Raw genomic sequence first — 26,297 nt, 5'->3', positions numbered from 1 at the left:
TATTCCATATACCTACAGCTATTGTTCATAATCAGGGATGCATATAGTAATACAAATACAACTTAATACTACTTTTGTAACACTGCCCTCCACTAAAGCCTAATCGTCCCGATTAGGCACAAATCCTCTTGAACCAAATGGGGCGAGCCTCTCCAAATGTACTACTTTCATTTTACATCGTGCTTTTCCATTTCTTTGTATGCGGTATACCACGTCATTAAGTCGTTTCATCACCATATAGGGTCCTTCCCAGGCTGTCTGCAGTTTCGGGGACAAGCCTTTCTTTCGAAGTGGATTGTACAACAGGACCAGATCACCTTCTTCAAAACCTTTTGAATTTGCCGCTTGATCGAACCGGTCTTTCATCTTATTGCTCATCAGATGCGTATGCTGTCTTACCATTAGATGCAATTCATTCATTTCTTCCTTTAAGGCAGAACAATAATCTCCATCATTTCTTACAGCTGTAGGATTCGTTCCAAACTTAAGATCAGCAGGGAGTCGCAGATCAGATCCGAAAATAATCTTTGCTGGCGTGTAACCAGTTGTCTCGTGCTTCGCTGAACGATACGCCAGCAGGAACATCTGGATGCACTTGTCCCAATTCCGTTGATCTTTATCAGCGATTTTCCGCAGATGTTCTTCGAGCGTTCGGTTGAATCTCTCCAACATTCCATCTGATTGTGGATGTAACGCTGTTGTCCGTGTCTTGTGGATGCCCAATAATGTACAGACTTCTTGGAAAATGGAGGATTCGAAATTCCTGCCTTGATCTGAGTGTAATTCGACGGGTACTCCGAACCTTGTTATCCAATTTTCTACAAACGCTTCGGCTACTGTCTTCGCTTCCTGGTTTGGTAAGGCATATACTTCTGGCCATTTACTGAAATAGTCCATGACAACCAGGAGATATTTGTTTCCGGCCGTACTGGTTGGGAACGGACATGCAATATCCATTGCGACTCGTTCAAATGGTGATCCCACGTTGTACTGTTGTAGCCTACCGCGACTTTTGGCTTTAGGACCTTTAGCTGCCATGCACTCTACGCAATTACTTATCCATTCTGCTATGGAATCTCGACAACCGATCCAGTAGAACCGTTGTTTAATCTTCTCTATAGTTTTTGTAATTCCAAGGTGCTCTCCACTAGGTCCATTGTGATATTCTTTCAATACTTTTGGGATCATGGACTTCGGTACTATGATCAGCAGACGAGACTGTTTGCCATCTTCGCTTTCCCAGGTACGATGAAGGTATCCATTAACGAGGTTTATGCTGTTCCATTGGGCCCAATATGCTTTTGCAGTTGGACTCTCGCTACTTATTTGTTCCTTTGGTGGTCGTACCCCATTTTCTTTGGCTATTATCAGCTTTGCAAGATCAGGGTCCTCCAGCTGATTGATTCTGATGCGGTGAGGAGTCCAATCATCTTCAAGTTCTATATTCAGTCATCGCACGTCGATTATACCTTCTTTTCCTTCTGATTTGGAGCAATGTTTACATTCCAGTGGACAAGGGCGGCGTGATAATGCATCCGCATTTTTGTGGTGAATCCCCTTTCGATGTTCCGTTTCGAAGTCGTAATTCTGTAATCTTTCGATCCATCGTGCAATTTGGCCTTCCGGATTCCTAAACTGTAATAACCATTTTAATGCTGCATGATCAGTCCTCAGCAAGAACCGTTGTCCATACAAATACTTGTGGAAATGTTTTACACATTCCACCACTGCTAGTAGTTCTTTTTGCGTCACACAGTAGTTTTTCTCTGGTTTCCCGAGCACTCTGCTGTAATACCCAATTACTCTTTCTTGTCCGTCGATGAACTGAGACAGGACACCTCCAATTCCGTAAGCGCTCGCATCTGTATCCAGGATGAATTTCTTTCCAGGTATTGGATAAGCTAACATCGGCGCCGTACAAAGTAGTTCTTTCAGCTGCTCAAACGCTTTTTCTTGTTCTAACTGCCATACAAACGGGCGATTCTTCTTTGTTAAATCATGTAAACTTCTAGCCACGTTCGCAAATCCAGGTACAAAACGGCGGTAATACGTGCATAAGCCAAGAAAGCTGCGGAGTTCATGTATGTTGGTGGGTCGAGGCCAATCTTTGACTGCTTTTATTTTTCCTTCCTCGGTGTGAATCCCCTCAGTTGACACTTTATGTCCGAGATATGTGACCTGCTTCTTCCATAATGAACACTTTTTGGGATTCAAGCGTAATCCGGCTGATGCTATTCGCTGAAAGACTTCCTCTAAATTTTTCAGATGATCATCAAAACTTTTTCCCATGATAATAATGTCATCAAGATACACCAAACATGTCTTCCAGTTGAGTCCTTTTAACACATGTTCCATCAGTCGCTCGAACGTTGCAGGCGCATTACATAACCCAAATGGCATCACAGAGAATTCCCATAACCCGTCGCCCATACTGAAAGCGGTCTTTTCACGGTCACATTCATCAATCTCGACTTGCCAATATCCACTTTTTAGAACTAATGGAGAAAACCATTTCGCTCCAGACAAGGTGTCTAATGTATCGTCGATTCTTGGTAGAGGATAACTGTCTTTCTTTGTGACATCATTCAACTTCCTATAATCTACGCAGAAACGGGTGCTACCATCTTTCTTTTTAACTAAGGCGATAGGTGAGCTCCATGGACTTATTGAAGGTTCGATTACACCGTTTTGGTGCATGTCTTCAATAATTTTGTTAGCATCCTCACGTTTTGCTAGTGGAACCCTACGCGGAGCTTGTCGGATTGGTTTAGCGTCTCCGGTATTTATGCGATGTTTGACAATGCCGGTTCTTCCTGTGTTTCCTTCGTTTGCAAATATGGATGCGTATTTTTCTAATAGTTTTTCTGCTTTTAATTTTTCATTTCCATGCAGTTCGTTCAGCAAATTATTTAGGAGTGTAGGACTTATCTGCTGTGGCTCAATAGTAGGCTTCTGTTGTGACCGTTCGCATCGTGCTATTGCACTTATATTCTGGCACTGTCCAATTACTGCTCCTTTCTTCAGACTTATAGGCGTGTTGAATTCATTCACTACTCTGACTGGAATGGTGGCGTCTTCTCTAGTTTTCACAAGCGTTCTTCCTACCAATATGGGTGTATCTATTTTTGTTGGTTCCACAATCCACAACTCTTCAGTCCCACCTCCTCCATTCACTTTAGCCCATACAATCGCCTCAGATTTTGGTGGAATACTCTGATTATCATCAACAATCACCCTCTTACTTTCAACGTTGGTCACATATCCGGTGTTTATAGGCATCTCCATGTTCTGGCAAAACAGCATTTGCTTGTTTAAATCCAAAGTAACCCCGTGATCAATCATGAAATCTACTCCCATTATAATTTCATCCGTGATTTCTGCTACGATGAAGGTGTGATTAACTTCCAGGGTACCAACCATCACTTCGCAAAACACTTTTCCCGTAACAGCTGCTTCCTCCCCGGTGGCCGTTCGAAGCTTGCAACCGACTAATGGTTCAACCGTTCCTCTTACCACATCCGGTCGGATAATTGAATGTGTGGCACCAGTATCCAAAGTAAGCGTTGACAGTCGTCCATTTACGATGCCGTTGATAGTAAGATTGTTGTCATGGCAACCTATTTGTGATATCGAGATGGCGGGGCAAATAGTTGTGGGAACCAGCTCACGCCCCTTTGAACTGTTCCGGTTTAGTTTAACGACTTGTGAGATGTGGATGCTCCGTCCTCGTTATCTGTTGGTTGTTTCCGTTTTGATGGGCTTACTTTTATATTGCAATTTCGGGCAAAGTGACCCGCTTTTCCACAGTTGAAACATCTTCCTGTTGTATTTACTCGCGGTGCAGCAATTGTCTTCAGAGTCTTCAATATTTCTTCCATCAGCGCCGGTTGTTCCATTTCAACCCTTTGTACTTTGTGTGCTGGTTTACTTAGTAGGGAAGCTGTTTCCTGTGTGAGGGCGTGCGAAACCGTTTCAGCAAACGTTCTTTTTGGCAATGCATATGTGGCGCGTTTGGTGTCCACATCACGAATTCCATTTATGAAACATTGAATTTTTACCCTCTCAATGTAATCCACAGGTGCATCTGCATTTGCCAAATGAGCCAGTCGTTCTATTTCAGTTGCGAACTCTTGCAATGACTCGTTCATTTTCTGACCCCTATTTTGCAGTTCGATCTGGTATATTTGTTTCCGGTGCTCACTACCATATCGTCTTTCTATCGCACTCATCAATGCCTCATAGTTGTCCCGTTCACAGTCTGGAATAGTCTGAAGGATTTCTGCCGCAGGCCCTTTCAATGATACAAACAAGGACGCCACTTTGTCCACTGCATTCCAGTTATTGGCCATTGCTGTCTTTTCAAACTGAAGTTTGAAAATTTGAAATGGAATACTTCCATCGAATGTGGGTGCCTTCAGTCTTGGATTATTTGTTGATGGTGCAGGGCCATGCAGTTGCAGTTCTCGCATACGATTACTCAGTTGAAGAAATTCTGATCTTAAATTTTCTTCGTCATTTTTTATTGTGCTTAATTCGTCTTCAAATTTTGAAAATTTCTCTTGCACTTGTGTATTATTTTCTGTAATCTGTTGTACCAAACGCTTTTCTAACTGCGTATTATTTTCAGTCATTTGTTGTGTAAGGCGAGACTCTAACTGTGATGTATTTTCAGCTATTTGCGTTATTTGCTGTGCCAGACGATTTTCTGTTTGCACTACATTCTCGGCTATTTGCTGTGCCAGACGATTTTCTGTTTGCACTGCATTTTCTGTTATTTGTGATATATTTTCGGCTATTTGCTGTGCCAGACGATTTTCTGTTTGCACTGCTTTTTCTGCATTTTCAGCTATTTGCTGTGCCAGACGTTTTCTGTTTGCACTGCATTTTCTGTATTTTCAGCTATTTTCTGTATAGCCACTAGCAGCATGTTCATGTCTCCACTTGATGATGTTCGTTGTTCTTCTACTTTTTCTTCTACCTTTGTAGAAGTTTCTGGCCCATCAAACTCGAACTCGTCCACATTAATTCCATCCGCTTCCATTGCTTTACGTAATCGTGCCTGCAGATCCGCCTTTTGCCCGCTTATCGGCAATTTACGCTCCTCCAGTTCCTTTTTCAATTGCTGAATTCTCAATTCTCCGAATTTAACCATCTTGAATTTGGATTATTTGACAATCCCACTTCTGACACCAATTGTTACGAATTTACTGCTTGCTAGTTTACTTTGTTAGGTTCGTATCTCTGGATTGACAAATAAAATCAACACTGTTTAATTTAATTCAACAACTCTTTATTTCACAACTCGTCTACACTATAGCAGTTTACTCTTAGCACTGATTGATTACGTTGGCGCTGCCATGGCTTATATAGCCACGCACTTCTCGCTGATGCCGACGTGTCCTTCTAGAATATTGCGTCTGGAAATTACCAGAACATAATGCTATACGGCGCCAGACGCAAGCAGACAGTCGCGGCGCCAGACTCAGCAATTGTTTAACTAGACAAGCAGACAGTGCGGCGCCAGATGTCTATTGTTTCGACAAGCAGACAGCCGTGGCGCCAGATGTCTACAACAAGACAAATGCTATTCCATATACCTACAGCTATTGTTCATAATCAGGGATGCATATAGTAATACAAATACAACTTAATACTACTTTTGTAACAATATTATTTGTTTATTGTATAAGGTATTATTCGTACGTAATGGTGAGTTAGTTAGCCAATAGTTAGCAAAAATAAATAAATATATATGGAAACTACCAGATGAAACGTTCACCAATTTTGGTGTAAACTTTTAGGCTAGTCTAGTTCACCTAAAAAAGCTTAAGTTAAAGAACGCAAATACAATTTGGTTCTTGTACTGGATAACAATAAAGCTTATACCAGAGAACGTATATTTATAAACATACGTTCTCTGCTTCCAGTCGATCTCCGTGAAAAGCACTTTTGTATAAAAACAAGTTGTTTATTTTAATTATTGTAAATATTTAAAGTTATTGAATTTATTTCTTACACCCTTTATTTTTCTCCACTTCGGTCCAGGGTTGCCAAGTATCTTTTTTGCGCTTGAGAGAGACAATTTATGCAAAGTCTTTTTCACCTGACAAAATTATAGCGTTCGTTAACTTTTCAGTTTTTAAACCTCTCGCAAGATTTAAGTTTATGCCCTTTTTTACATAGTTCGCATGACGTATGTTGTCGTTGTTCAGATGTGAACGATTGCGTTTTGTGAAAGTTTCTGTTTAAATTGTTTTTGTTACTGACTTGGGGTCTATTTAAGCTTCCATTTTGGTTTAATGTTCTTAGTTTTGATTATTTTTTCTTCTACCCTTTCCGCAATTTCATATTGGGTGGTGAGAAAATCTTTCATTTGTTGCCACGTTGGGCACTTTTTTCACGATGAGACCGATTGCTACCATAGAAGTAACGATTTTTCTGGTAATGCGGCGGTACATACGAGTATATTTACCAGAATAGGATCCCAGCTGTCTGTGGGAACATTTTGCGTCGATAGAATCGACAAGCAATTTGAAACAGTCGATTCTAGTTTGATGAATTCTACACTTGTTCCTTTCTTATTCTTGGCAAATTCATTAGTGTCGTTCTTTCATTTTCATATCTCGCTTTTAGAGCTTCCCAAGCCAAATTGAAGTTATCGTCATTAAGAGCAAACTGTTTTACTATGACGCCTGCTTGACCTTTAGTTTTGCATCTGTAATACAATTTTTGCGCTTGTGATAATTGAGGATGGTTTGTGTACCCGGCCGTGAACATGTCCCGGAAGGACGGCCATTCTTCATAACCTCCATAGAATGTTTCTGTGTCACATGCGGGCACCTCGAGGTGGATGCCTGAACTTGCCATTTGACTGTCACTGGCACTTCTACTCTACTGTGGGCAGCAGATGCAATTGTTTTAATGAGCTTTAGTTGATCGGAGATCATAGCTTTTGTTTCTTCATATTGGTCTAACAGTTTTCGTAAATATTGTAAGCCGATGATCTGAATCGCCAGATTCTACTATGGCGTCATGAGCCGCCTGAACTTGTGTCCAGAAATTGTTGAGATTTATAATTTTGATTTCTAGTACCGATTCAGAGTTTTCTTGAATCGGTGCAGAGGCAAATCTAGTGCAGTATCTTGTTAAACTGTCATTTTCTGATTAAAATTTAGTAACCTGTTTTGGACGTGTAGCTCCTGCAGGTCTATTTGTATTATTGTTGTTGTTAACCATTTTTGCAAAATTATATTATTTATTTATATCTTAGTTCAAAAATATATTTGAATTGTTAATTGCTATTGAAAGCCGTGCTCGTTATTAATTAAAATATTTTATGTCGAAATGATTTGTATTTAGGTACACCCTACTACTTGGGCATATACGTGCTTATGTTTTGTGCAAACGCATGTGTGCAAGGTATTTGCTGTAACGTTTTGTGCAGTCCTTCTTGTTTTGGTTTGACAAGGAACAAGGGTGAATATTTACCAATGTGGACTTTGCTTAAATATATAGTTACATACAGTTTTTATGTACCATTATCAATTTGTTTTCTTTATTTTGTTCGAAAGATTTTTATTTATTTTAGTTAAAATAATTATTTCCTATTACCAAAATCAACAGTGTTATTTTACCGTATTATTTAAGGAATGTTACGATAATTACCCTTTCTTTTGAAAAATTAAAAAAAAATTCATCTCGGCCAAAAAATTAAATTAACTCGTGAACATTTTCGTGCGATCATTTTTCACAACTTTCGACGTGGATTATCACGACAAGAGAACATCGATGAACTAAAATCTTTGTATGGCTATGAAGCACCAACCTATAGCACTGTGAAAAACTGGTAACGGGTGATTTTTTTGAGGTTAGGATTTTCATGCATTAGTATTTGACAGATCACGTGGGATTTCAGACATGGTGTCAAAGAGAAAGATGCTCAGTATGCTTTGACATTTCATCATGAATAGACTTACTAACGAGCAACGCTTGCAAATCATTGAATTTTATTACCAAAATCAGTGTTCGGTTCGAAATGTTTTTATCGACAAATTTTGTTCAGCGATGAGGCTCATTTCTGGTTGAATGGCTACGTAAATAAGCAAAATTGCCGCATTTGGGGTGAAGAGCAACCAGAAGCCGTTCAAGAACTGCCCATGCATCCCGAAAAATGCACTGTTTGGTGTGGTTTGTACGCTGGTGGAATCATTGGACCGTATTTTTTCAAAGATGCTGTTGGACGCAACGTTACGGTGAATGGCGATCGCTATCGTTCGATGCTAACAAACTTTTTGTTGCCAAAAATGGAAGAACTGAACTTGGTTGACATGTGGTTTCAACAAGATGGCGCTACATGCCACACAGCTCGCGATTCTATGGCCATTTTGAGGGAAAACTTCGGACAACAATTCATCTCAAGAAATGGACCCGTAAGTTGGCCACCAAGATCATGCGATTTAACGCCTTTAGACTATTTTTTGTGGGGCTACGTCAAGTCTAAAGTCTACAGAAATAAGCCAGCAACTATTCCAGCTTTGGAAGACAACATTTCCGAAGAAATTCGGGCTATTCCGGCCGAAATGCTCGAAAAAGTTGCCCAAAATTGGACTTTCCGAATGGACCACCTAAGACGCAGCCGCGGTCAACATTTAAATGAAATTATCTTCAAAAAGTAAATGTCATGAACCAATCTAACGTTTCAAATAAAGAACCGATGAGATTTTGCAAATTTTATGCGTTTTTTTTTTTTAAAAAAAGTTATCAAGCTCTTAAAAAATCACCCTTTACAACGAATTCAATCGTGGCCGACGCTCGCTCAAAGACGCATTCCGTGAAGGTCGTCCAAAAACATCCGTTGTGCCAGAAAACATCGATGCCGTACGTGAACTGATAATGCAAGACCGTCATGTAACATACCTTCAGATAGAGGCATGCCTATGCATTTCTCCCACCAGCATACATTCGATATTGCATGAACACCTGGCCGTAGAAATGGTTTGTTCTCGTTGGATCCCGCACAATTTGACAATCGCTCAAAATAAAGGCTAGTGTGGATTGGTGTAAAGAAATGCTGAAAAAATACGATCGCGGTGCTTCAAAAGACGTTTATAAGATCGTCACAGGTGACGAATCATGGATCTATGCGTATGAGCCCGAAACAAAACAACAATCGACTGTGTGGGTCTTCCAAGACGAGCCAAATCCAACGAAAAAAAAAACATTTTCGTTGATAAATATGCCTATTTTCATTATTAGGCCAGAAATATATATAGCAGCCCTCGTAGTACCCGGTGTAGCGTATTAAATTACAGGCAGATTTTATGCCGTATGATTACTTAACCACAAAAGTGAACATACGATGGCAATTTTTCGATTTTCTAACAAAATAATTCAAAGTTTAAATTTTTTATGCACTTTTATTTAATTTATTATAACAAACTTAACAATTCATTGAAAGTAAAACGATAAACAAAAGCGAAAATTCAAAATTCATTAAAAGAAATTGTTACATAAGTGTACATACGGTGTTAGGAAAAAACTTTAAAAATAAATTATTAATATTTTGTATGGCCTCCTTTGGCTTTAACAACTTCGAATAGACGAGACGGCATAGATAAGGCTAAAGTTCGAGTAGTTTCCGGCGATATTTTATTCGATTCATCAACTATAATAGCCTTCAGATCCGATTTTGATGTTGCACGACTTTTCTTCATCTGTTTCTTCAAATGATCCCACAAATGCTCAATAACATTTAAGTCAGGAGACTGTAGCGGATGTTCCATCTTTGATTTCACGTTGTACAACAACCATTCCTTCACCAATACAGAAGTGTGCTTCGGATCATTGTCTTGAAGCATGATAGGCTCACCTGGAAAATCAAGTTTCTCGAGACTTGGGATGTAGGTGTCCTTAAGAATATCAATATACATATGGTTATCCATTATTCCATCGATAAATCTTATGTGTCCGATACCACTAGCCGCCATACAACCAGACACCATCACAGATCCTCCACCATGCTTAACGGTGGGAACAATATTTTTTCGTTGCAGCAAAGTATTTTTTTACGCCAGTCTTTGGTGTGACCATCGTTGGAGAAAACATTAAATTTACACTCATCGGTGAAAATGACACGTTCCCAAAAGGTTAGATCAGTTTGGTGGATGTTTTCGTATTTTTTTGCGTAGCTGAGCCGGTTAGCAATATTTGCATCTCTTAACAATAGTTTTCTTCTCGCTACTCTGCAATCTAAATCATGCTTTTTTAAACATCTTCGAACGATTTCAGGATGCACATCAGCTCCATAATTATTTCCGATGCCTTTCGCGATATTAACGGCATTTTCCTTCGTTGATTGTACGAATAATTTGCCTTTGCATCCTCAAATCCAGTTTAGGTGGGCTACCAGGGCGAGGCTTATTTTCATAGATACCTGTCTCGTTGAAATTATTACCTATCACCTGAACTGTTGCTTTCGATAAATTTGTAATTTTTCCAATTTCCCCAAGGGATTTTCCTTCGCTTTTGAGTTTTATTACGACTTTTCGGAGATCTGACGATGTTTCTTTTCTTTTTAACATTTTGCAACTATGTAAAGGGTGATTTTTTAAGAGCTTGATAACTTTTTTTTAAAAAAAAACGCATAAAATTTGCAAAATCTCATCGGTTCTTTATTTGAAACGTTAGATTGGTTCATGACATTTACTTTTTGAAGATAATTTCATTTAAATGTTGACCGCGGCTGCGTCTTAGGTGGTCCATTCGGAAAGTCCAATTTTGGGCAACTTTTTCGAGCATTTCGGCCGGAATAGCCCGAATTTCTTCGGAAATGTTGTCTTCCAAAGCTGGAATAGTTGCTGGCTTATTTCTGTAGACTTTAGACTTGACGTAGCCCCACAAAAAATAGTCTAAAGGCGTTAAATCGCATGATCTTGGTGGCCAACTTACGGGTCCATTTCTTGAGATGAATTGTTGTCCGAAGTTTTCCCTCAAAATGGCCATAGAATCGCGAGCTGTGTGGCATGTAGCGCCATCTTGTTGAAACCACATGTCAACCAAGTTCAGTTCTTCCATTTTTGGCAACAAAAAGTTTGTTAGCATCGAACGATAGCGATCGCCATTCACCGTAACGTTGCGTCCAACAGCATCTTTGAAAAAATACGGTCCAATGATTCCACCAGCGTACAAACCACACCAAACAGTGCATTTTTCGGGATGCATGGGCAGTTCTTGAACGGCTTCTGGTTGCTCTTCACCCCAAATGCGGCAATTTTGCTTATTTACGTAGCCATTCAACCAGAAATGAGCCTCATCGCTGAACAAAATTTGTCGATAAAAAAGCGCGAAACACATTTCGAACCGAACACTGATTTTGGTAATAAAATTCAATGATTTGCAAGCGTTGCTCGTTAGTAAGTCTATTCATGATGAAATGTCAAAGCATACTGAGCATCTTTCTCTTTGACACCATGTCTGAAATCCCACGTGATCTGTCAAATACTAATGCATGAAAATCCTAACCTCAAAAAAATCACCCGTTACATATATATAAACTAAAGATAATGTTTTCACAGCCGCAATTACAAAAGAACTGACCACGCAAACCCAAAAAAATTCATAAACAAACAACAAAATCAATTGCATAACGGTAAATCAAATATCAGTAAAGCGTATGTGAACTTTTGTGAGATTTTAGTATATGGGATTTCCCTTTTTCATTCGTTTTTTATGCAGTGCCAATAGGAAATTGGTAGTTTCGTGTTGTAGTTAGTGGTACAAGATCAACAAAAATAAAATGCGCAGAGAGCGCGAAAGCGAAGTGCTCTCATATGCACTTTATGTACGAGACTATACTGAAGAGGCCCATGAAAGGACGACGTTACGCTTCTCTTGATGAGATAAAGACGGCATCGAAGGAGGAGCTGAAGAAGATAAAAAAAAATGATTTTTTGAAGTGCTTCGAAGATTGGAAAAACCGTTGGCACAAGTGTATAATATCTCATGTGGATTACTTTGAAGGGGACAAAATAGATATTCATGAATAAATAAATAATTTTTGAAAAAACACAAAATTCGCGATACTTTTTGAACACACCTCGTATGTTTGTCGGTTTGTAAGACAAATTTTTTATTATGCACTTTGTTAATGTTGTTGATATCAACATATGTACATATGTGCAGTATGTATGTATATTAAAATTTTGCATAGAGAAGTAAGAAAATATGCATATATGTATGTATGTATGTATGTTTTTCTTTCTGTGGATGGCCGTTTTGCTCTAATTTTCTTTCTCCACTCCTGTTGCTTACTGCTGCCTACGGACATTCCTTGTGGTTTTTGTGGTTCTGTGTATTATTCGCGCCCGAATGTTTGTTTTGTCTTAAGGTGTTTTAGTTTTTCGCGCCCGATTTGTGTTTTATTTGGTTTTTGCTTTGTTTTATTTCTGTTTTTTTTCACAGCACTCGTTTGGTTTTTTTTTTTTTGTTATACAAACATGTGTATGTATTCCTGTGTTGCAATTTGTATATGCTTTGACCCAATAAACATAATCGCGATTTTCTTTGCAATTTGTTTTGGTGTTTGTCACATTACCTACTGTTTCACTGGTTTTTTACCCGCTCATGGCTGGCAGGGAAGTATATTTTAATTGTTTTTTTTTTTTTTGTTGTTTTGTTTTTGAGTCACTGCACTTTGTGTTTTGGTTTTATCCACGGCTCTTTATGTATGTACGACTGTATGTACTTATATATTTGAAATGTACTGAACTGCACCTTCTGCTGATTATTATTTTTGTTTATTATGTGTATATATGTAAGTATGTATTTTTTTTCTGTTTTTCGCTGCACACTTTTTGTTTTTTGTTCACCGCACAAGTATATATTAATACGTTTATATGTTTATTGTGGTTTATGTTTTTCCACTAGTGCCTTTCTGTGAGGCTCGAAGGACCATGAATAAAAGGGTACGAAATTCATGTAGGATAAAATAAATTTTGTTTGTATGTCGACAATTTGATGAAGGAAATTATAATTTTTAATATTATAAATTTTAATAAAAAGATATGTCGACGAGCGGGGCGACGAGAATCTTAATACGACTTGCCGGCACTGGCGATCTATTTTCCGCAGGATAGTGGTCGAATTGCAGAACGGAGTATATAAGTGTAGGTGTCGACGCGGCGTAGTGTGTAATAGGGTGGGTCGATTCCGGACTTTTTTTCGATTCGGGATTTCTAATAGTGCGGAAAAGTTGCCTTAGTACTTCCTGATTCCAATGCCACTTTTTGTTTTGAGATCGGATTGCATCTTCAACCCCAACTCCGGCCTTGAAATTTCGGAAATTCGGCTAAAATCGTGAAAATCGCTCCTGAAATACGCATCTCATGGCAAAATGTGTAAAACAAAAGTTATTTGTCACGTCATTTGCTACCGAGATGGTATATGTGATCATGGCCGTAGGACAAACCGTTCCCGAGATACAAGCGAAAAGACGGCGCGCCACAGCGCAAGGTGAAAATGGTTGCAGCTCTCAGCTAACCTGTATTGGTCACCCAGAACCCACCGCGTGGATGTGGCTGCTCTTCGGGTTCCTCCCAAGCCCAACCCAACCAACCAACCATATGTCAGGCTTGTTTTAGTGTGAATCTGTGTCAAATTTATTGATAAAATCAGATTTTGTACTAAACTCTGGCACTTGTTGCATAGATTTCAGTGTAGAGCGTATAAAACGATCACGAGATTGGGGGCCAATAATTTTAGAAGATGCCTCTGTCACCAGTTTGACGGTTCTCTCGACTGCCACGGTGTGAGATGGGAATTCACTAAATTTCCATACCTCTTCACTGTCTCCCGACAGCCATTTTATGAGTTCTTCGTTAGAAACTGAACAAAGAACTGGTGGAACAGTCAAGGTCTTCCTGTTAATCATATCGTAATAATTATTAGCTTTGAAATTCAGCTTTGGCACTTTATTACATCAGACTCTGCTTCTCTCGCTGCTAGAAGACGGTTAAAGGCCAACTTTCTGATTTCTATCCGTTCGTCAGTAATCATACTAAGGGGAATGTTTTCTGGAAGAGCAAAGAAAACATTCTGTTGAATGTATGAATCGACAACCTTGCGCAGTTTAGCAGGTAAGTATCTCAACCTTTGAATTGCAGCATGGCGCGAGCCATCTTTGATTGAACTGTTGAACTGTTATGTACTTGACCAAAATCTTTATTTCCTTTGTTGGTTTGTCAGTAGAAATGTATAATCTCGGAATTCTATTTGCACAGGTGAGCCAGCGAGATTTGCACATGTTACCTGGATGCATCGACGCTAAATCTGAGGAACATTGACCGGAAATAACAGCTTCTGATACTTTATAAAGAAAAGCTTGGTACGTGCTAATTTGGGTCGGATTAATAACCTCAGAAGGTAATTGGCAGGATGTAAAACTTTCAAATTTGACAACAGGCAACGTGGTAGTACTTTTCACCTTCGCTGACTTGTGTAAGTGTATTGCCTTTGCGGCCGTCAAAATACAGCCCATATACAAAGTAAATACTTTCGGTGTTTTGGAGCTTAACTCCAACACTTTTTTTGCCCGACTAATCTTGCATTTGTCAGTGACAAAGCTAGCCTGATCCTCTGTTATCAAACCTGCTTTTTTGGCATCCAGAAAAGCCGATGAAACAATCAAGGCCGCTGCTCTATCACTTACTCCAAATCTTTGGGCAGCTAAAGCAGTGTGTTGTAATACTAGTGTGTTTTGTTTGGTTTTAGAGGATGGAAGAGAAAATTCATCATCAGCATCGTTTTTGCAAGAATCCATGTGCGACGCACCTACATTGTTATCGTCTGTATGAGTGTCTGGCTGATCTGAATGGTCACGTGTTCTAGCTGATACTTTTCTGGTAAGTGTTGTTGTTGAATGACGTTTTGAAAGCTTTTCTTTACGTTCATTTTTCTTTGTTATCTTTTTTGTTTCAGGTAGATCAACGCTTCCATTGCGACCAATTCTTCTGGTTCTCTGGTCCAAGAGATATAGTTGTTCATTGATAGGAACTTTCCTTTCCTTTGGACAAGTGTAGACAAGACAAAAATAAATGCATTTACAAGCAGCGATGTCAAATAATTTTCCGCCAGAAGAGACAAAGTCGTCTCTTTTAGAGCTCAAACCTATTGGGTTCCTTAAAAGCATTTGTTTAAGAGTCAGAAATTTCTTATGGTATGTGGTGAGCATTTGTACAACTCTGGTGTGTGAAACTATCGGAATAGATGACTTTTTGAAAGTATTTTCAACCTTTTTTGCAACTATTTCTCTTTACTCCTAGGTTCATAGTTGTCGCCTCGGAGTCGCCTTATACGAAATCTTTCAAACTGATAACACAAAAGAACATCCTGGTAAGTAGGTAACTGGGACTCAGAGAGATTGTACGGATATATGCCAAACACAGGACATTTCTGTCAAAATTTAAATTTAGATACAGACATTTTGAGTTCTGTGTTCTGTTGAGAGAATATAAGTGACAGCACTCGGCGAAATTAACGACAAGAGTGAAGGAACTCGATGAAAAAATATTAATGTGGAGATCTATCCGAACGTGTCCTTTGGCGTAGGTGAATGAATGTGAGTGATAGCACTCGGCGAAATCAACGTCAAGAAGTGTGGCCGCAAGCCAATTTTCACCTTGCGCTGTGGCGCGCCGCCTTTTCGCTCGTATCTCGGGAACGGTTCGTTCTACGGCCATGATCACCATTTCGGTAGCAAATGACGTGACAAATAACTTTTGTTTTATACATTTTGCCATGAGATGCGTATTTCATGCGCTAGTTAGACAATTTCACGATTTTAGGCGAATTTCCGAAATTTCAAGGCCGGAGTTGAACTTTTCCGCACTATTAGAAATCCTGAATCGAAAAAAGTCCGGAATCGACCCACCCTAGGGTGTAAGCGAAAGTATGAAACCATTATGCATGGGCGGCTTATGTAGAACGAATTGTGTCTCCCATCATGTTGTCCATCCTTTTTGTTTAGTGGGTAGGGGTACAGGTGTGGTGTGTTTTGTTGTAGTGTCATCAGCTGAGGTGAATTGCGCTGTTGTTTTAGGATGCGTCAGTTTTACCGGGTAGAGGGGGTGGATGATTAACTCATTTAAACACAGTGTATGAGTTGTATGTATGTATATTAGGGGTGTCCTTATTTTCAAACATCAGTTTTCTATAAATTCCCGGCCAGAAATCGGTTTCTTTATGTATTTAGATAGAACGGTAAAAGTTTGTTAGTGGACCCGGAAGCCAGATGAAAAATTCAATAGGTCAGTATGGGCACATATCAATGTTCATGCATTCGCCTTATATTAGACGCAGTTTTTATAGTATATTTAACAAAACATATGTATACGTATACAAAAATAATTATTCCACTTTTGTATTCTTATTCGGTAATAACATTTAAAATAATTGTGATAATTTTGCGTATTTAAAAAAAAGGCATGCAACACAAGCTTGATATTTTGCAAATTTACCGAAATTTGTTTCTATATTTTGAGTGCGCTGTTTGTAGGCAAACAAATTTCCTGAGAAAAAGTGAACTGTGTGGCGACAATAAGTCGTTCAGAAAATAAAATAGTAACTGCTCATAACGGAACATTTCTGCTGTGAAATATTTCCAAAAGCATGCAAGAGGTTCTTGTGCATATTGTGATTTTAATAAGTAAATATAATTGTAAGCGTTCACAAGCAAGAAATAACAATTATTTTGAAGAATAATTATTTGGTTTAATAAATACTTTAAAATTGTTTGAATTTCGGTGGGCGGTTGTGTTTAAAGTGTAAAAAGTGAAGTATATAAAATAAACTAATATGTCTAGTTTAGCAACATGAATGTTATTTGCCAATTTAAGAAAAGTTAGTTTGATTGGATACACAATGCATCAAATTGCAGGTGCAAAACTTCCATCTAATCGGCAGGTTTTAGAAGTTTTGTTTTACAATATGATATTTGTAGATCTTTCAGCAAAGGAAAGCGCAAAACTTGCTATCAAAGCAGCACAAATATTTTGGCAACAAGCACGAATACCGATAAGAAAAGAAGATAAATGTGTTGAGAAGTTATTGAAACTGTACGAAAGTTGGAAAAAATCCTGAAAACAGTTCCAGAAAAGAGATCCAATTCACAGGAAGAAGTCGTTGATATGTTTGTTGGAAGCTTGGATGATTTATTTGACATGGCCACCGCTAATGCGCTTGAAAAAATGAAGTTAGTAGAAGATAAGAAATTTCTTGAAATGCAACGTCAAAAAGGACGGCCAGGTTGCATGATGGGTGTTGATAAGGTTTTGTACGATCGTGAGGTGCGTGTACAAGAAAGAAAGGAGAAAGCAGCATTACGAAAAAGGCGGTATGAAGAACAAAATTCTGAATGTTCTAATATAATCGAGGAAAGCAATGAAAATGATATAGTACTTGTGGAAGCTGGAAATGAAAATGTAGTAATTCCGTTGGAAAAAAAGTGTTTGCAAACTGAGTGTAAAAAGGGACGAGGCACTAAAAGTATCATAACACCACGATTGTTAGCAGCATTAGACAATGCCAAAGTGTCAGATGGTATGGCCGTACCGTCAACAAAATCGGTCTGCAGAATTCAAAGATATTTCTACTGAATTTAAAGAAAAGTGAGTTCCCTATAGGACAATGCACATTTATTTATGTTAATTTATTCAAACACTTAACAAGGCCAATGCAAATGGAGCACTAGTTGTTCATTTTGATGGGAAGTTCATGACAGATATAAAAAATCGTAGTAAAGTGGAAAGAATTGCTGTTTTAATTAGCTACGATGGAGCATCGAAATTTCTTGGAGCACCAAAGATACAGTCGTCGACTGGTGCAAATATTGCTGAAACTGTTTATCAGAGATTAGTCGATTGGAACATTGTTGAACTTGTTAAAGGCATATCTTATGATACAACTGATGTCAATACTGGGGTTAAAAATGGAGCCGCAGTCCTTTTGGAAAAAAAAAACTGCAACGCAATCTCATGCACCTACCATGCCGTCATCATATGTACGAAATTATTTTGCACAACTTTTTTGAATCAAAGATGATGTCAAACTCGGCTCCAGGAATACTCTTGTTTGAATGATTTGTGAAGGCCTGGCCAAACCTTAAGGCAACCTTGTTTAAAACTAGTGTTGATGATAAATTTGTGGCATCAAAAATAAGCCAAGTGGAACAGGACGCTCTTGTAAGCTTCTTGCAGGACCAATTAAAAAAATCGCATAGCCGCGATGACTACAAAGAAATGCTACAAATTGCTTTAACTTCCCTTGGTGCAGATTGCTTTAATTTATGTGCTCCAGGTGCAACCAGCAACGCACGGTGGATGGCAAAAGCAATCTATTGTCTCAAAATATATTTATTACGTAATCAGTTTAAACTTACAACCAGGGAATTGAGTGGCATCCGCGATATTTGTATTTTCATTGTTATAATCAAAAGTTGGTTCGGAAGAACAAATGCGAATTCAGCACCTAATCAAGATCTTTTTTTTATTAAAGACGCTCTAAATTATACAGATACAGATTCAACAATTTCAGAAGCTATTATTAAACAAGTAAGGAAGGGCTAAGTTCGGGTGTCACCGAAAATTTTGTACTCTCGCATGATAAAGTGATAATCGAGATTTCATTATCCGTCATTTACATATTTTTTTTATTTTGCTGTAAAATTAATTAGAATTAAATTCTGAGAGATTTACCGATATTTTCGGTGAAAAATTATGTTAGGTTAGGTTAGGCACTGAGTTCTTTGTGTTCGATATCAGTGACCTTGAAAAGTTATAGTCCGTTCACGACAATTTTTCCACAAGGGATACTTCAGCTCAAATACCGTACTTGTGTAAAGTTTTATTCCGCTATCATCATTGGTTCCTAACGTATATATTATACAGAGAAGGCATCAGATGGAATTCAAAATAGCGTTATATTGGAAGAAGGCGTGATTGTGAACCGATTTCACCCATATTTCGTATCATCAGAGTGTTAAGGAAATATTATATACCGAGTTTCATTGAAATCGGTAGAGTAGTTCCTGAGATATGGTTTTTGGTCCATAAGTGGGCGACGCCACACCCATTTTCAGTTTTTGAAAAAAGCCTCGTTGCAGCTTCGTTCTGCCATTTCTTCCGCAAAATTTAGTGTTCCTGGCCATTTTTCAATATAACCTTTGTATTATTATCCGAATTCTTCCATTTTGAACTGTATATGGAAATGCCTGAAGGAAACGACTCTCTAGAGTTTGGTTGAAATAGCTATAGTAGTTTCCGAGATATGTACAAAAAACTTAGTAGGGGCGGGGCCACGCCCACTTTTCCAAAAAAATTATATCCAAATATGCCCCTCCCTAATGTGATCCTTTGTGCCAAATTTCACTTTAATATCTTTATTTGTGGCTTAGTTATGACACTTTATAGGTTTTCGCATTCCGCCATTTTGTAGGCTTGGCAGTGGGCCGATTTTGCCCATCTTCGAACTTAACCTTCTTATGGAGCCAAGAAATACGTGTACCAAGTTTCATTATGATATCTCAATTTTTACTCAAGTTACAGCTTGCACGGACGGACGGACAGACAGACATCCGGATTTCAACTCTTCGTCACCCTGATCACTTTGGTATATATAAGCCTATATCTGACTCTTTTAGTTTTAGGACTTACAAACAACCGTTATGTGAACAAAACTATAATACTCTCCTTAGCAACTTTGTTGCGAGAGTATAAAAAATGTCTAACCACTTATGGTACATCGCCGAAGAAACAGTAGCGTTATCATTTTTTGACTTATCAGTTACCCTCGCAGAAAAACGTAAAATGATAAAACAATTAAAAAGCAAGGAACCAGTTGTTCATTTAAAAAATAGCCGAAGCCACTCAAAATTGACAGATTTTCGAACTTACGAACTTAGCGATTTTGTTTCAGAAAAGACAATTTTTTTTTTTCAATAATTTTGGGTTATCTTCAGCCTTTTTGGGCGTGGATCCATCCCAATAGGAAAATAATTCAGATTTCGAAAATAATTGGACTTTTTGCCGCAACTTACAAGTTGTTAATGATCCCGCTGAAAGAGGAATAAAATTTTTGCAAGACTACAACAAAATTTTAACGAATGATGAAGAGGAAAAGCAGTTGGTACTCCAAATTGTTGAATCGTATCGCAAGAAATACAAATCAAACAAAAAATTGATTTAATGTGAAATATAAATTTAAATATGTAATATGTATGAAAAAAAATAAAAATGTACAATATTTGCCCATACTGACCTATTAAATTTTTCAGGTGGCTTTCGGGCCCACTAAATGTTATCGTATTGACCCCAAATTTTAACTGTTTACTTTAAATACATAAAGGCATCAAATTCTGGCCGGGAAACTGTAATATAAACATTTTGAAATTTCCCCTTACAAATGAGGACACCCCTAATGTATATAGTATTTAAAATATTGAAAATATGTTTTTAAGTAAACCTGATATTATACAAGGTTTGTCCGGGAAGTAACAGGACTAAGTCAATTTAAAAAAAATTATTGAACCAGTCGTTACAATTCTTTAAAAACATTAAAAATAGGCTCCTTCTGCGTCGATGCAACGCTGCCAGCGGAATTTCCAAGCATTGAAGGCGACACGGAAGGCATTCTCCGTAATAGGCTTGAGAGCCGAGAAGCATGCTGATTGGATCTCTTCTGTCGTCCCAAAATGCTCACCTTTCATCGGCCTTTTCAGTAAAGGAAACAAATAGTCCGGGGGCCACATCTGGGCTGTAGGGCAGCTGCGTTGGGATGTCGGCCTTGGGTAGGTAGCTGTTCACAAGAAACGAACGTCTCGCGAAAATATTTGTCTTGACTTTTCAGGTGCTCGGAGAGAACTGACCATCCGCTTGTTTTTTAGCTATGAACGCCCTCTACTGAATCCAGTCGGTGCATGCACGCTCCGAAGTACAGTCGCGGTGGAAGAAAATCAGTCCAATTTCTTTTCGGACAAAACATATACATACATACAAGGTGCTTCCAAAGTAAACAGGATTTTTTGAATAAAGTTCTCCCTGGTGGCGCCATCTATATGTCGACTGATGCGTTAAAACCTGCTATCTTTATCGATTGTCCACTGAGAATTTTATAACATTTCATAGATCGGAAGTGAAGTTATTGCGTTTTAAGTGCCAGTATGTGTGTGTCGGTGAAAAAATTAGCTTCGGACAAAGAGCCAACAATAAGTTTTGTTTTAAAATTGGTAAAACTTTTACCGAAACGTTTCAATTGATGAAACAAGTTTATGGCGATGATTCCATGAGAGTTTCAATGTTTTCAAAGTGGTCGTGAGGACATACATAAATTGCGATCAACATATGAAATCAATCAAATCCAATCAAAATCCGTGATCACCGAAAATCCATCGAAACTGTGCGTGAACTCATCAACAATCAGTCGAAATCAACATCGAAATTAATGGAAATGGAATTGAACATCTCCAAAATATCGATTTATTGCGAACATTTTGGCTTACGAAAGGTGTGTGCACGGTTTGTTCCGCACAAATTGACTGACAACCAAAAATTGCTCAGTATCGATCGATGCTTGTAACAGATTATTTCACCAAAAATCAAATTTTAACCATTAACCATTCCTCGTATTCACCTGGTATGGCACCGTGCGACTTCTTCTTTTTCGGAAAAATCCATTTACCCATGAAAGAAAGCGTTATGCAGAGAGGCCATTCAAAAGGCTAGCATCGGCATACTGGCGGCCATACCGGCCAACGAGCTAAAACACTCGCTCGACATGCTTTGGGACCGTAGAAAAAGCTGTATTGAAGCATAAGGAGACTATTTTGAAAAAATAAATTGATTTTGCCAAAAAAAACCATTTGTTCTGTTTTTATACTCTCGCAACAAAGTTGCTAAGGAGAGTATTATAGTTTTGTTCACATAACGGTGGTTTGTAAGTCCTAAAACTAAAAGAGTCAGATATAGGCTTATATATACCAAAGTGATCAGGGTGACGAGTAGAGTTGAAATCCGGATGTCTGTCCGTCCGTCCGTCCGTGCAAGCTGTAACTTGAGTAAAAATTGAGATATCATAATGAAACTTGGTACACGTATTTCTTGGCTCCATAAGAAGGTTAAGTTCGAAGATGGGCATAATCGGCCCACTGCCAAGCCTACAAAATGGCGGAATGCGAAAACCTATAAAGTGTCATAACTAAGCCACAAATAAAGATATTAAAGTGAAATTTGGCACAAAGGATCACATTAGGGAGGGGCATATTTGGATGTAATTTTTTTGGAAAAGTGGGCGTGGCCCCGCCCCTACTAAGTTTTTTGTACGTATCTCGGAAACTACTATAGCTATTTCAACCAAACTCTATAGAGTCGTTTCCTTCAGGCATTTCCATATACAGTTCTAAAATGGAAGAATTCGGATAATAACCACGCCCACCTCCCATTCAAAGGTTATATTGAAAATGGCTAAAAGTGCGATAACCGACTAACAAAAAAGTCAGAAACACTAAATTTTACAGAAAAAATGGCAGAATGAAGCTGCAACGAGGCTTTTTTCAAAAATTGAAAATGGGCGTGGCGTCGCCCACTTATGGACCAAAAACCATATCTCAGGAACTACTCTACCGATTTCAATGGAACTCGGTATATAATATTTCCTTAACACTCTGATGATACGAAATATGGGTGAAATCGGTTCACAACCACGCCTTCTTCCAATATAACGCTATTTTGAATTCCATCTGATGCCTTCTCTGTATAGTGTATACGTTAGGAACCAATGATGATAGCGGAATAAAACTTTACACAAGTACGGTATTTGAGCTGAAGTATCCCTTGTGGAAAAATTGTCGTGAACGGACTATAACTTTTCAAGGTCACTGATATCGAACACAAAGAACTCAGTGCCTAACCTAACCTAACATAATTTTTCACCGAAAATATCGGTAAATCTCTCAGAATTTAATTCTAATTAATTTTACAGCAAAATAAAAAAATATGTAAATGACGGATAATGAAATCTCGATTATCACTTTATCATGCGAGAGTATAAAATGTTCGGTGACACCCGAACTTAGCTCTTCCTTACTTGTTTTTGTTTAAAATCTTCTTTACTTTGGAACGGACCTTGTATGTATGCACTAATAAGTTCAGTATTTGCTTACACTTATTCAGCCCTATCACGCAGTCCATCGTAGATTATTTTTTCGGGAAAGTTACGAAACTGCTATCATGCAATTCGAACAGTTCCGAAAGTAAGTTCGAAATTCGTAGAGTTGCATTCACTGAATTCACTCGGAACGGAAAATTTTTAAGTTTAGCGGAATTTTCGTACGACAGGTTTGTGCTAACGGAGAAATAAATTTCGATATGTGGGAGTCGTGATTACTGCCAGGAAACTGAGCATTCACATAACGTATTTTCATTTTATTGTCACATATCTGCAAAAAATTGATTAAGATGTTTGAAATGCGAATTTGTCACTAAACTTACAATCATGGCATTGATACTAAAGTATCCTTTGCGGTTATAATAGAGAAACTTATCTTTAGTTGGGGCAACGATTTTAATATGTGTCCCGTCTACACATAAAATCGCGACTGAAAATCCGTATTTCTGAAAAAAATCCTTTTTCGCTTCCCTTTTTTCAACATCACTTAAATCGAGGTTTATCCACTGAGGGCACAAATGAGACTGAAGCAATCCCAATACTTCTTTTAAGATGCAACAAAATGTTGACTGAGCCATTGGAATATCGAAGTCTTTACCCACTCCATGCTGATAGCCTCCTTCAGCTAAAAACCGTAAAACTGAAGACAATCGATGAAGTAAAGTATAGACGACGATCTTGAAGAACTTGCATTCCTCTCTAGAACATCGAGGACATACGTAAAGGCCGCCTTATTTAAGCGATAGTTTTTAATAAACCTGTTTTAGAAAAATAATTTTAATAAAATTTAACAATGAATTTTTATGGATTTATGAACTGTACATTGTTTCGTCCACATCGAAAGGGTTACTCCTGTCCCTCAGTGATTTTTGGTGAATTTTTATATCACGTCGACTTCTCTCACGTTCTTCCTCAAGAAACATAAATGAAAACCTTAGCGAATACATATTTTTTGTTCGTAAAATCAATTTGAATATAAACGTTTCCACTTTTGTTAATCCTAATTTTTATTTTTTCTTCTACACAGCTGATTTCGAAATATCAAAATTCAAAATTAAGTCTGGCAACAAAAGTTTCGAATTCACATGAATTCAATGATAGCAAATTGTTCGTATTCGTAGCGGACATTCGTATTCGTAGCTTTGCTACGATGGATTGCGTAATAGGGCTGATTAACTTAGTATTGTGGTGAATGCTTTACACAGTGTGGTAAAAAGCGCAAATGAAATTAATTTTTCAAAAATGTTTCTATAGCGCACTATTGAGCGTTTTGCCCCAAATGTCTTGATGTCAGAAAGATAGACGGAAAGAAATTATTGATGACAGAAAAAGATGGTCACAGAAACTGTTCGCGAACGCATTCACAGAAATCCCAAACATAAAAATATTGGGGTACTCACAACCCGTCATAAAGCATCGTAAAATCATAAAATTATATGTACATTTTTACACTTGTTTATAAAATTGTTGTTGGATTACATACAAAAGTGAGTTTGCACATTTACAATTCTCAATGCTATGTTTTCGGATCGTTACAACTTATAAGTTTATGAGACTGTGTGAAACCCCTATATGTTTCGAAGACAAAAACCATCCAGCAGTGGCTTCATGATTGGCCCTGTAGTCCAGGTGAAATTTATTGGACTGCAGTTTGCGATAAGTGTTGGAGAACATTAATACCTCACAGAAAATTTTTCTCAAGAAAACTTTCTTTTATGGTTGCAGTTTTATGACAGCCTAAACTTGTAACAGAACTAATGGCAGCAATCATTATTATAAATATAAAACTATGCATCTGTGAAACATGATCCGAGCACAAAACATATGCAGTTCTATAATATTTTTCACAGTACTTTGTTTAAGAGCGCAATTCAAATAGCTAAATATATGTATATTAAATATTACGACGAGTTATTTGGTATGGAAAATATTTGCCCTAAAGGATGAATTGAACTAATTAATCTTACCTTAATTCGTATACACTCATAATTTAAACTTTTAAGTGCTCTTCCAATTTTTAAAGTATGCGGATCCTTTTCAATACGAGCTATTTAGTATTTTTACTTACAAATTTCATTATGTCCTCTGGGGGTTCGTATATAATAAAGTCAGCTACAAATTTCGCGCATTCTATTTCACTACCAATCAGAGGAATGTATATAAATGACGTTGGTCGTATTGTGGTGCAAACAAATTTCTGTAATTCGTGTTTTTATATAAGTGTTCATTTACTCGTTGAAAACTACCAAAATATTACCTGAATATTGCATTCATTTGGCAAGGCTAATACTAATGGTCTTCTATCTGGATAAAGTGTTACGAATTGCTTGCGGAAATTCTCTGCATATAATAGTAATATACGTTCCTTTGGTGACAAGGTATAATAACTTGGTGGATAGCATTGCGGAGAATTTGCAAACTCATTGGCAGTCTCGGTGAACGTTAGGTCTATGTGACCTACAGCAAGGGGTGATTCAATCTCAGAATATTGTTCCTCTACTGCATTTTCTTCTTCGTACATTTCCTCTTCATTAAGTAAAACTTCATCTAAGGCTTCTTCTGGAGCGGCTAGAACATCTGCTGTGAGCCTCTCCTCGATTTCCTTCAACTTTTCCTCATGCTTTTTTGGGTCAATGCGAACAATGCCGTCTTTCTTTTTTGCTCCCTGTGTCTTTGTTTTTGGAGGCATGGTGATGTGTACAAAATATAAACAAAATACGTTAGCAACAAATAAAAGTTACTTTAAAGTAGACGTTGGCTTATTAAGTTTGTATTTTTGACATGCGTTATAATACTTTTGACAAAGTAAAGTAAGTATTTGACTTATGCTTGTTTGACAATAAAAGTATTAAATATTTATGTATAGTATTTGTTTCTAAGTTGCCAACAAGTTCGTTACTTATAAGAATTTGAGGGATTCTTTCATGTTTCTTTAAGAATGGGAAGTAATTCAAATGAAGAATCCTTTTTAAGGGAGATAATTTTACTACCTTCACCGTAAAATGTAGACCACATACACTGACCGAAATAGCTATTTGGGTACTGAAAAAATGGGTTTTATTTTATCATAAAATTATAGTGTCAAA

The 26,297-nt window shown here is 37.8% G+C and overlaps 1 protein-coding gene and 1 long non-coding RNA gene across 2 annotated transcripts in view; one reads left to right on the top strand and one right to left on the bottom strand.

Annotated features, from left to right (window-relative positions):
- Positions 1-8,987, top strand: part of LOC125776828 (uncharacterized) — a 226,253-nt gene extending 217,266 nt beyond the window's left edge. Inside the window, exon 2 of the long non-coding RNA XR_007422004.1 lies at positions 8,837-8,987. This is a non-coding gene — a long non-coding RNA (uncharacterized LOC125776828). The remainder of the gene's footprint in view (positions 1-8,836) is intronic.
- Positions 1-26,033, bottom strand: part of LOC105221823 (coiled-coil domain-containing protein lobo) — a 481,480-nt gene extending 455,447 nt beyond the window's left edge. Inside the window, exons 1-2 of the mRNA XM_049449928.1 lie at positions 25,469-26,033; positions 25,280-25,408 (exon numbers count right to left, since the gene is read on the bottom strand). Coding sequence (XP_049305885.1) covers positions 25,280-25,408; positions 25,469-25,900 — 561 coding nt within the window. The 5' untranslated portion in view covers positions 25,901-26,033. The remainder of the gene's footprint in view (positions 1-25,279; positions 25,409-25,468) is intronic.
- Between the last annotated feature and the right edge of the window lie 264 nt (positions 26,034-26,297).

The sequence above is a fragment of the Bactrocera dorsalis genome, chromosome 2 (genome assembly GCF_023373825.1).
Source record: "Bactrocera dorsalis isolate Fly_Bdor chromosome 2, ASM2337382v1, whole genome shotgun sequence".
Taxonomy (NCBI): Eukaryota; Metazoa; Arthropoda; class Insecta; order Diptera; family Tephritidae; genus Bactrocera; species Bactrocera dorsalis.
Note: the sequence above shows the minus strand (reverse complement) of the source record. Positions and strands in the feature narration are given on the sequence as shown.